This window comes from Hemicordylus capensis, chromosome 11 (genome assembly GCF_027244095.1).
Source record: "Hemicordylus capensis ecotype Gifberg chromosome 11, rHemCap1.1.pri, whole genome shotgun sequence".
Classification (NCBI taxonomy): domain Eukaryota; kingdom Metazoa; phylum Chordata; class Lepidosauria; order Squamata; family Cordylidae; genus Hemicordylus; species Hemicordylus capensis.
In genome coordinates this window covers 18,807,595-18,824,388 of record NC_069667.1, presented here as the reverse complement: position 1 = coordinate 18,824,388, position 16,794 = coordinate 18,807,595, and the positions used below count along the sequence as shown (strand labels likewise).

Genomic DNA, 16,794 nt, shown 5'->3' with positions numbered 1-16,794 from the left:
ATGATGCTGGCTCTAGAAATGAGGCTCCATGCACCCATACTTTGCCTTGGTCCTTCATCTGGACATTGGGCTGGGTAGGGATGCATCCAGGCAGACATTCAACAGGTGCAGCTTCCCCAATCTCTTCTTAGAGATGCCCCGATGAATTTCTGCCTGGTGCATCCCTAAACAGCCCTAAACACCTTGGGCCCTGGGTATTTAAGAGAACGTCTTCTTTGCTATGAACCACACCGTCCATTGAGATCATCTGGAGAGGTTCATCGGCAGTTGCCATTGGCTCATCTGGTGGCTACTCAGGGACGGGCCTTCTCCATTGGTGCCCTGAGGCTTTGGAACACACTTCCCTGCTGAAATAAGAGCCTCCCCATCTCCTACAACTTTTAAAAGGGCAGTCAAGATGCATTTTTTCACCTAAGCTTTTAATTAGATATGTTTTAATTGTGTTATAATTGTGTTTTAACCGTTTTGACTTTTTAATTTTAATTGTTGAAATGTTTTACTCTTTTATTGGCTGTTTCTATTGTTTTGTAAACTGCCCAGAGAACTTGTGTTTTGGGCAATATAGAAATGTTTTAGATAGATAGATAGATAGATAGATAGATAGATAGATAGATAGATAGATAGATAGATAGATAGATAGATATCCTACCGTGCCAATATAATCCAGCAATGGAGGGCGGGGTTACTGTGCCATATAGAGAGTCAACCTAGCCAGTCAGCAACACTGATGCCAGATGAGGAATAAGAATATTAGGCTTTTCAACATGCCTAGAGAGAAGCACCAGAAAAATGGGTAAAATTCATTAAAGCAATCTTGCTGCTGGAATTCCTGGACGCTTCGTGTCCAGGAGGACACTTATCTCTTGGACAGGACATCTGATTCCTGGGGTATCCAAGCCAATGCTAGGCATGTGCAGTGATGTGATCATCATTGAAATGGGGGAGACAGATGTCCCCCAGCCACCGGTGTCCAAGGGCCATCTGGGGGGCTCCCTTGCCCCCTACACGGTACCCAGCCAGTGAATAAAGCACTTTCCAGCTGGGGAAAGGTCAACAGGGGGTGCATTTATGCTCCAATGCCAGTGGTATCCCCTGAATCGGTGCACTTTTGATGCGTGGCCAAGTGTGGTGCTCGACCCGGAAAGATGTGGCAACCCTACTCAGCCATTTCCATGACAGCAGAGAAAGGTTCAATAACTTACTCACTGGAACCTCTTTATAAGCGATTGGGATAGGCAATGTCAACGTTCACATTCTAGTGGCCTTCCAGCACGGCTTCTGCTGAGTCAGGGATGAACAAGTTGACAAGGTGCGTAAGCATCGCTGGAAGGTTTTGAGAAAAGGAGTTGAGGTTTGACACCTAGCGATCCCTAAACCCATGATGCCCCATGCTGCTGACTGGTGAGACCTATTTAGGCTTGCTCATGGAGAATTACTGAAGAGTGTCTGTGTGCAGTGAGAGCAGTTCGGCTCTTGACTCACACCGGAAAGTAGAGTAATTGCTATCAGCCAACAAAATCTGGAATTTCAGCAGAAAGAAAGAAAGAAAGAAAGAAAGAAAGAAAGAAAGAAAGAGGGAGGGAGGGGGGAGGGGAGGGAAAGGGAGAGCAAGAGGGAGGGAGGGAGGGAGGGAGGGAGAGGGAGAGATGCAAGATTTTCCAAAGTGATACAGTAAATGCCAAATTAGGATTTCAAGTGAGTTTGGTCTCACCGAAGCTCAACCCCACAATTTATTTTCAGCGCGGAATATATGATATGATCAGTTACTTCAATGTACATAACTCTTATCATGTACGAAACCCACAGGTCTCGGGTACCAAAATATGTTGTGCCTGCTGATATGTGGGTGTGCATTTCTACAAGTGTTGAATGTGGGTAAAAGAGGTTTTAAAGAATTGCTCACTTCAACTCACTCAGAGTCTATTATACTCACAACTGTTCCTAAAGATTTGGAAGAAGCATAGAGTCTCATATGGCTTTTTTTTTGCATACTAGAAATGTGTATACCCTCATATGGTGCTTTCAGAGCCATGATCACCCTGACTGAAGTTCCCTGGAGCTTCATGTACCCACACAGAGTAGGGGCTCTCTGAGCTTCATGTGCCCCAAAGAGTTTCACCTGAGCAGGGGCTCTCCAGAGCTTCATGTGCCCCAAAGAGTTTCTCCTGAGCAGGAGCTCCCTGAGCTTCATGTATCCCAAAGATTTTCACCTGAGCAGGGGCTCTCTGGAGCTTCATGTACCCCAAAGAGTTTCACCTGAGCACGGGCTCTCCAGAGCTTCATGTGCTCCAAAGAGCTTCATGTGCCCCAAAGATTTTCACCTGAGCAGGGGCTCTCCAGAGTTACACCTTAGCAGCGGCTCCCTGAGCTTCCTGTACCCCACAGAGCTCCACCTGAGCAGGGGCTCCCTCTTTCACTTCCATATCAAGCTCAGTAAGACTCATAAATCTTCTTGTGGACACAAGCAGAAGACTGGCAACTTGGATTCTTGCTGACCTAGTTAAGGTACCTTCTTCTTCTCTTTCTCTCTCTTCTTTTTGCTGATCAGCAGATTGCAGTGAGATATGCTCATGGAGCACAGCGTTTGCATTCTACGGAAATGCTTATCAGCTTCCCGGGTGTTTATGACAAATACTAACAGCTTGCTGAGGAGTCAAGGCTGGGGAAAGGATGTGGTTGCTCTGAGTCTGGCTTGGCTACTTCAAGTATGAAGTAGTCCCACGGATATTTTTCGAGCCTGAACTTTCGACAGAGGAGCAACAGGGCCCCCGTGTCACAAATAGCATTGAAGGCCAAAGATGCACTTGAGCCAAGAGTGGCCCAAGTGATTGCCTTCCCCACACCCTGGAGCAGGGGGGCATCCCCCTTTCAAAACTGATCCTTGGAAGCTTCAAAAGTGGTGCAGGGATGGGGCGGAGAGAAAATGGCCAGCAACCTCCTCTCCGCTCCTCATCTTTATTGCAAGAGATACTCCTTGCTAAGCTTGAAAGGGTCAAACTGGTCCTGAAGTGTTGCTCCCATGGTGGTGGCAGCAGCAGGCATCTGGCCTCCCTGCTGGCACCCCAAGAACCCTCCGCCTGAAGCCACTGCCTCACCTTGCCTCATGGAAAGACCGCCCTGAGGACCGCCCCTGCGATTCCCAAACTCCATGCTGGAACACGCTGCTGACCTAGGATGCCAAGCGGCGCTCAGAGGTCAGAGCTATTGCAGGGGTCCCCGACCTTATGGCTGGGGATGATGGGAGCTGTAGTCCAACATCATCTGGAGGACCACCGGTCGAGAACCCCTGATCTATTGCATCCCATGAGCCATACGCTAAGAATATCCGGAAACTGCAGCTAGTGCAAAATGTGGCAGCTAGGATTGTATCCGGAGCTGCCTGTTGGGATCCTATTACACCAATTTTGAAAGAGCTGCACTGGCTACCAATTTGTTTCTGGGTCCAATTCAAGGTGGTGGTTTTGACCTTTAAAGCCCTTAATGGTTTGGGCCCGAGATATCTGGAGGACTGTCTGCTCCTAAGTGTTTCTGCCCACTTGACCAGATCATCAGAGGGGGGCTCTGCTCTGTGTACCAACAATGAGAGAGGCTCGGTTGTCGAGCACGCGGGACAGGGCCTTCTCAGTCATTGCCCCCAGGCTTTGGATCGCTCTCCCGGCTGCCATCCGCTCCTCAGTCTCCTTGCCAGTTTTTAGGGGTGGGAAGTAAAGACGTGGCTCTTCACCCAGGCTTTTGAATGGAAGTATTGTTCTTACTGCCGCTGCTTTATGTTTTCTGTATTATTATTTGTAATGGTTTTTTTAAAAAATAGAGATTTTATTTCTATATTTATATTTTCTGTACTGTTGTATTTCAATTATGCATTTTTAATGTATAATAAAATAAAGCGCTTTGAGATTATTTTAATGAAAAGCTGTATATAAATCAAACAAATAAATAAACAACTTGTACAAAACTCTGCACCAGCATTTGCTTAATTTTATTTATTTAAAATATGCATACCCCGCCCCTCCTCTGCACTACTGCTTGGAACCGCTTACAACATTAATAAAATGGAGCCATTTTTAAGACCGAACAAGAACAATAAAAAAAGAACTTAAAATCTTTTTTTTTTAAAGGCCAGGCTAAAACCACAATTCAAATGACAAATTCAAATCTGCCTGACTTCAGATCAGGATTCAAACAACCTCATTGGCAGGGCCAGTGCTACAATTAGGCCAACTAGGCAGCCAATTAGGTCGCAGACCTCAGAGGGGCTCAGAGTGTAGGGGTGGGGGTGCAAATGGGGTTAGGGTACTTAGCCTTGCCTAGGGTGCAAAATAATCTGGAACCGGCCCTGCTCATTGGAAGGGAGGCAGCCTTCAGCAATGAGAGGGAGTCGGAAACCCTTGCCAGAAACAGGAAAGCATCCCACGATCAAGCATTTCCTCCTACCACCACTGCAAAAGATAGGAAACTTTGAGCAGGAGGGCGGAAAAATGCTAAAGGAACAAGTAGGTAGAGCCTCAGACCCGCAACACTGAGCCCTCCAGATCTCCACTCCGTAGCCTCCAAGGTATCTGGTGATCCCTCGTCCCAGATACCCCTCTCTTTAAGCAGGTGGGGGGCGGTGGCAAAGGATGCCCCCATTGCTAACCTCTGAGGTAGCACTTTAGGCCCGGTCTTCGCTAGCAGCACACTGCGATGGGAGTGAAGCAGTTGGTTCCTGTAGGCGGCTGAAGGGACTGTACCACTTCAGACTACAAAGGTGCTTGCTCTTGAATGCTAATTTGCATTTTAAAAAGCTCCTTGCTTTTAGACAGCTAACACTGCAAGGAAGGGTGGAGTTAGAACTTTGTTCTCTGTGATAGTTCTGTACTTGTAGTTCTGCACTTTGGGAGGATTAGGGTTACTCACCCAACCCGCTGCCACCGCACACATGGGGGAAATGTAGTGCCCTGACATAGGAAGCTGCCTAGTCTGACCCTTTGTCCATCGAGCTCAGGATTGTCTACCCTGACCAGCATCAGCTCTCCAAGGTTGTAGGCAGGAGCCTTTCCCAGGCCTGCCTGGAGATGACCACCGTAATTAATTATGGAGCACCCCCTAACTCAGAGATTCTCAACCTTGGGTCCCCAGATGTTGTTGGACTACAACTTCCATCATCCCTTCAGTCATCATCGTGTGGCTGGAGATGATGGGGGTTGTAATTCAACAACATTTGAGTACCCAAGGTTGAGAGTCCCTGCCATATCTGATTGTGCTGATCCACCGTTTGAGGTCTGACCTCCTTATTCTTCTTTGAACTTTCAGTGCCGGAAACAACACAAACATCAAGATTTTTATTTGAACTATATGACCAAGACACGACACTCTTTGGTTGAATTTTCACACGTTTCTTGGTTTTTCCAACACTGAGCAGTGTTGGGGACGACAAGGCAAAGAGGGCTTGAATGGAAAAGAAGATTTCTAAGTAACTGCAAAAGACATAATTGGAAATATGACCACTGATGCATCCTTGGATCCTCTGGTATTTGGAAACAACTAATATAAGGTTATCATTTAACAACTGTAATCTTTGGATGGAGAGGGAAGAAGCTGAGTTGTCAGAGGGAGATTGGTCAGTGTAGAAAAGTTGGCCTATTAAAAAGCAAGATCTTGAAGGTGATGGTGCTCTGAAACATTGATCTGGGGTCAGGTGCAGTGGGGCTCAAGCCCAGATCCAAGGGGAGCAGACACTGGTTCCCTTTGCCACAAGGGCTGCCCATACTAAGTGATTTACCCAAAAGCCCATAATCCTCCTGGGATGGAAAAATCAGGTGATACCAGGAGGCCAGTCAAGTGCCATTGGCTGATATAAAGCTCCTTGAGCTGTTTTTATTTCTTAATCTGGGCAACTTACTGCTGAAGAGAGCAACCAGCTTCTCCCTTTACCATTAGCCTTCTGGTCTTCACCTAGACTAGTCCTGCTCAACAGGCACCCCCAGCTGTTTTTAGACTACAGCTCCCATAATCCCCAGCCACAGTGGCCAAGAGCCAGGGATTATGGGAATTGTAGGCCAACAGCTGCAGGAGGGCTGAAGTTGACCTAGACTTTCACCTGAGATATTCCTCAGGCCTGGGCACCTGGCACACAGACATATACCCTACACACACACAAACATGGCACATATACACCACAAAGAGTGGAGCTATGTGTTACAAATAACATGACAAAGCCACCACAAAGGACAGCCCTGTGTTGCATTTTCCTCTCGCCCTCCAAACATCTAGGTCAGGGATTCTCAACATGTGGGTCCCCAGATGTTACTGGACTTCAACTCCCATAATCCCCAACCCCAGTGGCCTTTGGTTGGGAATTATGGGAGTTGAAGTCCAATTACATCTGGGGACCCACACGTTGAGAATCCCTGGTCTACACAGACTGGCAGCGGTTTCTCCAAGGTTGCAGGCAGGAATCTGTCTCAGCCCTATCTTGGAGATGTTGCCAGGGAGGGAACTTGGAACCTTCTGCTCTTCCCAGAGTGGCTCCATCCCCTGAGCAGAATATCTTCCAGTGCTCACACTTCTAGTCTCCCATTCAAATGCAACCAGGGCAGACCCTGCTTAGCTAACGGGACAAGTCATGCTTGCTACCACAAGGCCAGCTCTCCTCTCCCTAAAATGGCCAATAAAATGGCCTGACCCAGTAGAAGACAGCTTCTTATGTCACCTATGAATCTGAAGGTAGATTGGGGGGGGGGGAGTGTTAGTCAGACAACACAAGAAAACTCTGAGCCCCTGTGACATTTTGCACTTTCCAGCTTGGGTTGCTGAGGTTATTTGTTGTGTTATTTATATGTGTTTAAATGTCAGTGTATAGAACTTGAGAGGCGGTTGGAAGTCTGTGCAGGAGGTTGGGTGACAGTACCTCCAGTGGTGAGACCCCCCCTGCAGGAAGAACAAGGAACACCTCCTTGGGACTTATGAGGGGGCAGGCAGTTGAAGTGAGAGACAGGTGACAGTTGGGTATCAGTTGGAGGACAGCTGGTCTGACCGTGAAGAGGAAGAAGGTGAGCTGGAGGCCTGAGAATTATTCACACCTGGCTTCATGCTGCGGGGTAAATGTTTAGCGAAGCCACTTTGAAGTACCCTCGCGGCATGGAGGGAATCAGCCCCTCCCCTCTGCTCTTGGGTTTTGTTTTGAAACAAGTTCACATGGCATGCATCCATGTTTTCCTTCTAGCCAATGTGGGGTGGGGAGAGATTTCTAAAGGCGATGTCTGCATTCCTAAAAGAGTGTATCCCTCTTATCATGTTAATGATTCTACATCAGTGCCTCTCCCTATTTGCTCCACGTTTTCTGAAAAAATAGCTTAAAACCAACATTTTAAAAACCCGGAAATACCTCGAGAGAAGCTAGGATTCGGAAGACCAAGCCCGATTTGTGTGTGGAGTGCTTCCAAGGATCTCGAAGGGACTTGGGGGTAAGTTTGGCTGGTGTGTGAATGCACCACACACACACACACACACACACACACACCCCTCTCAAATTAGGTGGCTGCTGAAGCAAAAAAAGCTTAGCATTAAAAACAGGAATGGATTTTTGCGTGAAAGGACCAGGAGCTAAGGTCCAGTATGGAAGACACATGTGTGGACTGAGATCTGCTCAAGAGGCAGCCTATTCCTCTATTCTGTGCCCGCCCACCTGTGGGGTATTTGGGTTAATCCATTCCTTGATCCAGGCCAGCTTTTAAATGGGGCTTTAGTTACTTGTGTTCCCGGAGTAGAGGCAGGGCTAACAAACAGCCAGCAGCAAGAGCACGGAAAAGCAGTCCATACCTGCCTCTCTGTACATGATATCTATTTCATTAAACCATTAATAGTCCTGATTCCACTCCCCTGCCTTGTCCTTGCAGACCACAGCTCTTGGCTTCTACACCACCCACCTGAGCCCCTGTTTTGCCCCTCATTCGAGTTGGTAAACCTCAGTGTCCTAGGAAAACAGGGCTCAGCTACTCCCAGGCGCCAGTTTGCCCTGGCGCCTAGAAATTTAAGGGTGGCACCTGAGCCGGGAAATGGACGGAGGAGCAGTGAGCAAGCAAAGTGGGGAGTCTCCCCCCCACACACACAATAGAGCAGGGAGCATTGCTGGGGGCAAGTGGTGAGCCTGCCCACCCATAGGGGCATAAGAAGCTGCCAGCTGATTGGTCTATCTAGCTCAGTATTGTCTACTCTGACTGGCAGCTGCTCCCCAAGATTTCAAATGGGAGTATTTCTCAGCCCTACTTGGAGATGCTACCCGACACTGAACCTGGGACCTTCTGCATGCATCTCAGATGGAAGGACAGAGCTATAATCGTTCCTCATCATAGGAACATAGGAAGCTGCCTTATAGACCATGTCAGACTTTTGGTCCATCTAGCTCAGTATTGCCTACTGCAGAGTTTCTTAACCTTTGGCCCCCAGATGCTTTTGGACTACAACTCCCAGCATCCTCAGTCACAAAGGCCATATCTGGGGATGATGGGAGTTGAAGTCCAACAACATCTGGGGGGCCCAAGGTTACGAAACCCTGGTCTACTGCATAAGGGCTGCATGATTTCGGCCGTCTTGTAGATGTCAGCCTACAACTCCCTAATCCCCGACTGTTGGCCACTGTGGCTGGGGATGATGGGAGTTGTAGTCCAAAACCAAATGGAGAGCGAGAGTTGTGTTCAGCCACCCTGGCCTACTGGCTGACAGCAATTCTCCAAGGAGTTTTTCCCAGCCCTACCTCTGCTAGTCTGGGTAGACAATACTGAGCTAGATGGACCTATGGTCTGACTCAGTATATGGCAGCTTCCTATGTTCCTAAGCTGCTGCTGGGGATTGAACTGGGGACCTTCTCCATACAATAGCAATAGCAATAGCAATAGCACTTACATTTATATACCGCTCTATAGCCGGAGCTCTCTAAGCGGTTTACAATGATTTAGCATATTGCCCCCAACATTTCTGGGTACTCATTTTACCGACCTCGGAAGGATGGAAGGCTGAGTCAGCCTTGAGCCCCTGGTCAGGATCAAACTTGTAACCTTCTGGTTACAGGGCGGCAGTTTTACCACTGCACCACCAGGGGCTCCTCCTACAACATGCCGATGCTCTTCCACTGAGCTGTGACCTAAGGAGAATCTCTTACAGTGCTCACACATGCAGTCTCCCATCCAAATGCAAACCAGGGTGAAGCCTGCTTAGCAAATGGGATGATTCATGCGTGCCACCACAAGACCAGCAGGGGGCACTCTGGCTCCAAAATGTTTGGGTTGGCTCCCAGAGCCAAAGAAAAATGGTCAAAGCCTGTAATATTAATAATAACAGTAATAGTAGTAGTAATAAGTAGAGATCCCACATGCCTGTCCTCTGACTTAAATGGAGTGTACCTAAGATAGTTGTACATCTTTTCAATTGCCAAAGGAAGCAACTGGCCACCATATAATGACAGACCTTCACACCAAGCTGGTTGTCGTGCACCAAAGACAAAACAACACCAAGGTACGGTGGATGTATTGCATATCCTGGATTATAGTGACTTGAGGCTTGGCTCTTTGGCACTTTTGCCAAAGAGGCTAGCTGCTACTGCTTTAGAGGTTGGTTATCCTGCACCTGTGAGAAGTGTACAGATAAAATAACTCATCTTCTTTAAACTTCTGGCTTGTATCAGACAGACGTTGGCTTTACAATAGTAACAGATTGCAGTTTAAGGGCAGATTGACAGCAAAATATATATTGGCAGCACCAGATGGTCGTTGGCTGAGGAATGCAGTGTAATATTTTGTCAAGCCTTCCAGAGTGAGAGAGAAATATATGGCGCCCAGGGGAATGAAAACACCATCAGAAAGTGTGAAAACACCTCTACATCCTAGAGAGGCAAGTGTTGATTTTTCTTCAAGGGGGAAAAATTCTTGCTCAGGTCACTGCAGAAGCAAATGAATCTCTAATTATAGGCAGTCTGTATTCCTGCCACTCAAAAACAAGCAGAGATTCCCAAAAACTCAGATTGGGGGAAATCACCCAGCATTGCAGATTTTTGCATGCTCTTTCTGAATTATTCTAGCTGTGAGAAAAACCTTTGCTTTGCCATAGTTTCAACAAAGCTTTCCCCCCCACACACACTTGTTGACACAGTCCAGCCCCAAATGCCTTTGGTGAGGGTTGCATAACAGAAAATGTACTCAGGAGAAACAAAAGTTTAGGCATGCTGCTACATATCAAATATCAGAGAATCTACACTAGCCCTGCACCTGTGGCACAGCCATCAACATAGGAACAAAAATAGGAAGCTGCCATATACTGAGTCAGACCATTGGTCCATCTAGCTCAGTATTGTCTTCACAGACTGGCAGCGGCTTCTCCAAGGTTGCAGGCAAGAGTCTCTCTCAGCCCTATCTTGGAGATGCTGCCAGGGAGGGAACATGGAACCTTCCGCTTACAAGCATGCAGATGCTGCTCCCAGAGAGACCCCATCCCCTAAGGGGAATATCTTGTATCACACATGTAGTTATAGAAACATAGGAAGCTGTCATATACCGAGTCAGACCATAGGCCCATCTAGCTCAGTATTGCCTTCACAGACTGGCAGCGGCTTCTCCAAAGCTGCATGCAGGAGTCTCTCATACCCCTATCTTGGAGATGCTGCCAGGGAGGGAACTTGGAACCTAGATGCTCTTCCCACAGCGACTTCATCCCCTGAGTGCAATATCTTCCAGTGCTCACACTTCTAGTCTCCCATTCACATGCAAACCATGGCATACACTGACCGTTGAGTTCAACAATGGCTGAAGGGCCAAGTTTGCCCTGCCCTAAGGGGAATATCTTACGGTGCTCACATGTAGTCATCCATCCAAAAGCAGACACAGGCAAACCCTGCTTAGCAAAGGATCGATCTATCTATCTACCTACCTACCTACCTACCTACCTACCTATATAATTCTCTAAGATGTACCCGTGGCTAATCCCATGAGTGGCAGCTCTCGCGAGAGTTGGCGAGTGAGATGCTGGGAGTGGGAGAGGAAAGTGACGGCAGCAGGGAAGTTAAGGTAGGCAGGCGGACAAAAAGGCAGGTGAACGGGCAGGAAAAGGGAGAAAGGTCAGCAGGGGGCAGCAAAGGCAGGGGAAAGAGAGCGGCGGCGGGAGAAAGAGAAGATGGCGGAGAGAAAGAAAGCAGTGGCGGTGGGGAGAAAGCGGCTGGGGTGGGAGAGAAAGCGGTGGTGGCCGGTGGGGCGAGAAAGTGGCCAGCAGGCGGCATGAAAAAGTGGAGAGAGAAAACATTGGAGGGGTGAAGAAGGAAGAGGAGGGGGGAGGACGAGGGGCCGAGAACAAGGGAGAAGAAGAGGTACAGATGCTCTGCGCCTGGGCCAGCTAGTATATATAATTATTACCAGGGGTGTAGCTGTCACGGAATAAGGGGGGAGAGACAAATGTCTCTGGGCTGCTACAGCTTGTTCTTTGTCCTCCTCCTCCATCCCCCCCCCGCAAAAGGCAGGGAGTTGAGGCACCCAGGGGCCCACCTTTACTTTTTTATCCCAGGGCCACTCCAAGCTTGCTAGGCCCCTATTCAGATTATTGGGAAGGCAAGCAGACGGCAGATCAATAGCAGTGTCTCAGGTGCGGTATGGCTTTGTACACCTTCCAAACGAGGCCGTGCATTCTTGCAAAAAGTGGTTTGGGGGTGAACGAACTCGTGCATGTCCGTCAACGTCTCTTCATCACAGCTGTACACTTTCTTTCTTTCTTTCTTTCTTTAACGTCCAGAAAGAATTGCTTCTGCAGAAACAACCAAACGGGTCCATGTTCTAAAAGTACAAATCTCTCCTCCTGTCACTAGATGGGATTCCTGGAAGACAAGATAAGACATCAATCAGTGGTTAATAATAAGAATTAATAACAACAATCATTCATCATCATCATCTTTATTTGTTAGCCCCCCCATAAATTGTTCTCCGAGATGCTTACAACATCGTTAAAACATAAAATAAAAACACATCGCACATGAAATCAGAACAGACCAAAAGGGAAAAGAAAGAGAAAATGCAAAATACAATACAAAGCAATGGAAAAACCCTCTTTAAATCAGTTTTAAAATCAAAATTTAAATGTAAAAGGCTTGAGTGAACAAAAAGATCTTTACCTGGTAAGGGGTAAAGGAATCACTAATGGAACAGGAGTTAAGAGACAATTAACCCCCTGCCAACTGAGCAAAGAGGCACCTTTCAAAGTGGTAGTTTTCTTATCTTTAGCGGGGGAGAGCAACTGGCCCTCTCCAACCCCAGCCCAACATCCCTCCAGTGGCTGTTGCTGGTTTCTCCTTATGTTTCTTTTTTAGATAGTGAGATCTTTGGGACAGGGAATCCAAATAAATGATCTTATTTATGCATTTATTTTTCTATGTAAACCGCTTTGGAAACTTCTGTTGAAAAGATGGATGGAAACGTCATATTTCATTTACAATGATGACGACGACAACCACAATAACTAATAGATTAGTTCAGGAGTTCTCAGAATTGGGCCTCCAGATATTTTGGACTCTCCAGATGTTGCTGAACTACAACTCCCATCACCTCCCGCCACAAGTTGTTACACTCAGGGATGATGGGAGCTGTAGTACAGCAACATCTGGTGAACCACACATTGCCTGCCCCAGGACTACAACTTCCATCATCCCTGGCAAGAGTGGCCATGGATTAGTCCATTACTGCCCTACCTTTCTCCTAGCAGCTTGAAGGCAAACCACATTCTTGACCAGTTACGAAACTGGTTCAGGATAGTACCATTATGTAACCGTCTAATATTGCTTGTCTTGTTTGTTGTTTCCTCCAACGCCGTACAATTGGGTGAGATGGGAAAGAAACAATTTATTTTCCAAACATTAATACGTGCACACTGACTAGACCACTGGCTATTTATTAGGAGTTTATTTGCTTAATTTGTTTGATTGATTGATTGATTAATCAAACAAATTTGATCAGTTTGTTATTTAGCTCATTCAATTTACCTTGTTTGATTGGGTTAATTGGATTGATGTACTCACATAATGCACGTGTGTTTTGCTTCATCTTTTTGGATTTGTTTGGGCTATTGGTGTCTTTTTGTTTGAGTAACCTGACCAGTTTGTTTGACTTGTATGTTTTGCATTTGTATAATTTGTTTATGTTTCTTCTTTGTGATAGATAGAAGATAGAAAATATTTTCCCTATCGTTATTTGGGGATGGCACTAGCTCAGTGGTAGAGCACCTGCTTCTCATGCCGAAAAGCCCAGGTTCAATCTCTGGCAGCATCTCCAAGATAGGGCTGAGAGAGATTCCTGCCTGCAACCTTGGAGAAGCCGCTGCCAGTCTGTGAAGACAATACTGAGCTAGATAGACCAATGGTCTGACTCAGTATATGGCAGCTTCCTATGTTCCTGACATCAGGAACCTCCCAAGCATGATCCCCAAAGAACCCTAATCTTGCTAGAAATAGCTTTTTCCTAGCCCTGTAATTAGAAATCCTTTTTCTGGAAGGGAGATGCCAGTAGCTGAACCTGGCTGGGGAGCCTTCTGCCTGCAAAGTATGTGCTCGGCCACTGAGCTGTGCCCTCTCCCCATAAGAAACTGCCTCTATTAATTTTTCTATGCGAAACTCTTTTGAGAACCTTTCTGTTGAAAAGCAATGTATAAATAATTTAAAAAACTGGGAGAGAACATTACCTGGGAATAAGCCCCACTGAATACAACGAGACTTCCTTCCAAGTAGACAGGAATATTTATATGCCACTTTTCAACAAAAGTTCTCAAAGTGGTTTACATGGGAAAATAAGATGGTTCCTGTCACAGAAGGATGAGTGGGATAGAATGATGGGAGAGTGGAGTGAAAGTGAGGAGGAGGGCTGGTCTTGTGGTAGCAAGCATGGATTGTCTCCTTTGCTAAGCAGAGTCTGCCCTGGATTGAATTTGAATGGGGGACCACATGTGTGTGCAGTGTAAGATATTCATCCCTCAGGGGATGGGGCCGCTCTGGGAAGAGCATCTGCATACTGACATGCAGAAGGTTCCAAGTTCCCTCCCTGGCAGCATCTCCAAGAGAGGGCTGAGAGAGACTCCTGCCTGCAACCTTGGTGAAGCCGCTGCCACTCTGTGAAGACAATACTGAGCTAGATGGACCAAAGGTCTGACTCGATAGGTTCCTATGTCTGACAGATGGAAGCGGCAATTGGGAGTGGGAGCTGAAGAGAAAAGTTGACTGAAAGAAACTGGGGAGAAAGAGAAGGAGAAAGAGGAGAAGGAGAAGGAGAAAGAGAAGAAAGTGGAGGAAGAGGAGGAAGGAGGAAGAAGAAGGTGTGTGTGTGTGTGTGTGTGTGTGTGTGTGTGTGTGTGTGTGTGTGTAGGGGGATGATGCTTTGCTTGCCACTGGGGTGAGGGGGGCTCCAAAGGCCTTTCGGTCCAGGCTCCAAAATTACCTAGGCACACCCCTGCGCGTCCCCTCTCCACTACACCCCTGATCTCTGGGGTACATGAGCTGATGGTTTGCGACAGAAAGGGGTAACCTTGTTAAAACAGGCTGGGAAGGGAACCCTGCCATAAAGGGCTGAATGACGCCGAGCAAGCCAATATTTACTTACCTGCCCCAGAAGTTAAACTCTGGCTCATATTGTGCAAGCTAGTCGAGCCTGTCATACAAGAAGAGCCGGCATCCGACGGCGCCTGACCCGGCGGAGGGCACCGCTCCTGTTGCAAAAGACCCAGCAGCGACCCATATTTCCCATCCGACGCAGACCTCTGCGCCATATGTAGGTCAGGCATAGAGGGAGGGTAGCCTGAAGCCACAGTCAAATTTGGATCGCCCACCAAAGGCAGGTTCCATAGCTCTGCAGCCTGGGGAGGAAGGCCCTGCAGAGCTGATGGCTGGAAGGGGTCTGTTGCCGTAGCAGCCGCTGAGGCGTGGTCAGCATTGGACAGGTTTAAAGGCGTCGAGGTGTCATAGGGCTTCACCCAGGGAGGTGAGAAACTCCACTGAGGGGGAGACATGTGGCTCTCTGTTGAAAAAGAAAGGAAGATGACGAGGACTTCAGAATGTGTTTATATTATTGACGATACCCTTCTTTTAGACGTCAGTTGGTACCCAAAAATTTTGGGCCAAAATGGCTCACCGTTTTCTAAACAAATAAAACAACCTATTAAAGGAGTGTTGAGCAGTGATAATAGCAGTAAAACAGCCATGGCATAAGAAACATATGCAGCGCCTCAACTTGAAAACATATGCAGCGCCTCAACTTGAAAACATATGCAGCGCCTTAGCAGCGCCTTAACTTGAAAACATATGCAGCACCTTAACTTGAAAACATATGCAGCGCCTTAACTTGAAAACATATGCTGCAGCACCTCAACTTGAAAACATATGCAGCGCCAACGGAAAAATCACTCAGGCTTTGAATCAATTAAGAAAGTGTCCCACGATGAACTAAACAGCAATATCTGAAAGACAGATTTTTTAATATAAATACTATTAAAGACTGCAGATGGAAAGCACTGTCTTAGAAGAAGATGTGTGCTGCAGCCATGGATGTGCAGATGGTAAATGCTATCCTAGAAAGGGCATTTCCCACACTCTCATATAGGAAGGAATGCCTCTTCTGCCTGCTATAGACACGTGCATGGAGATAGTAAAAAACCTTATAGAAGAGGCGTTTATCCTCTTCACTCATGCAGGAGGGAATGCCTCTTACCCTGCTATGATACATATGAACATTGTTGAACAACAAAGCAAGTATGCTTCTTGCTTCCCAACGATTGTTTCTGTCCAATATGCAAACAGATTCATCAGTCAAATTTACTAAAATGTGCACAGTTAGTCTGCTAAGATTTCTTTAATTGGGCATCAGCTGTATTTTTGATAAATGTATTGCAGATTAAACTGGAAATACACAAGTTCCTAATGGATTTCCCCTCTTAACAGTGGCCTCACCAATGAAATGATTATCCTCATTCCAAGTGTATCCTCAATACCTCTTGACTTGAAATTTAGCCTCATACACTGGTAAAAAGGTAAAGGTGTCGACTCCTGGAGACCACAAAGCCCTGTGGTTGCCTTTGGTAGAATACAGGAGAGGTTCACCATTGCCATCTGCCGTGCAGTATGAGATGATGCCTTTCAGCATCTTCCTATATCACTGTTGCACAATACAGGTGTTTACCTGCGGGGATTCGAACCGGCAACCTTTTGCTCGCTAGGCAAGTTACTTCCCCGCTGAGCCATTACCCTGGCAGATTTTGCCACACATCATGTGGGGTAAGAGAGTGGTTAAGGGTGGTGGAGAACCAGAGGTACATCAACTGCAACTTTGGCTTAGACAATGCTCTGCAAAAGACACTTTGTAGAATCTCAGAAACACTCTCTTCTTTGCTCTGGCTTCACTCCGCTAAGAGAGATTCTTGCCTGCAACCTTGGAGAAGCCGCTGCCAGACTGTGTAGAACCAGTCACAGCCCTGGCCCTCAAGCCACCATCAGCTTCTGCCAAATCATAGTCAGATTGTGGCTGCACAAGCTGCTAGTCCATATTTCAATGCAAAAGACACTATTACATGAGAAACGCAGAGAAGAGGCTCACCGTTTTTGACAATCACATCTGTACTGCTGCTCTTTCTGCTCAAATCCTGAGGGTTCTTGGCCGTGCTCAGAGCTCTGGAGAAATGCTCATCCACCACACTGTTGATGTCTCCTTGGAAGTAGGTAAACACTGCGTACTGGGCTCCCCACTCTGTTTTCACAGGCTGTTTGGTTTTTATCAGCTTGGGGGAATCTTTCTTCCTGTCTTCCAT

At 47.0% G+C, this 16,794-nt stretch overlaps 1 protein-coding gene across 1 annotated transcript; it reads right to left on the bottom strand.

Annotated features, from left to right (window-relative positions):
• Positions 1 to 6,990: 6,990 nt before the first annotated feature.
• On the bottom strand, positions 6,991 to 16,794 carry VGLL1 (vestigial like family member 1). Its single transcript, XM_053274183.1, has 3 exons — positions 16,584 to 16,794; positions 14,598 to 15,011; positions 6,991 to 7,010 (listed from the first exon to the last, which is right to left on the bottom strand). The coding sequence occupies exons 1-3, from the start codon at positions 16,792 to 16,794 to the stop codon at positions 6,991 to 6,993; spliced, it is 645 nt and encodes a 214-aa protein (XP_053130158.1).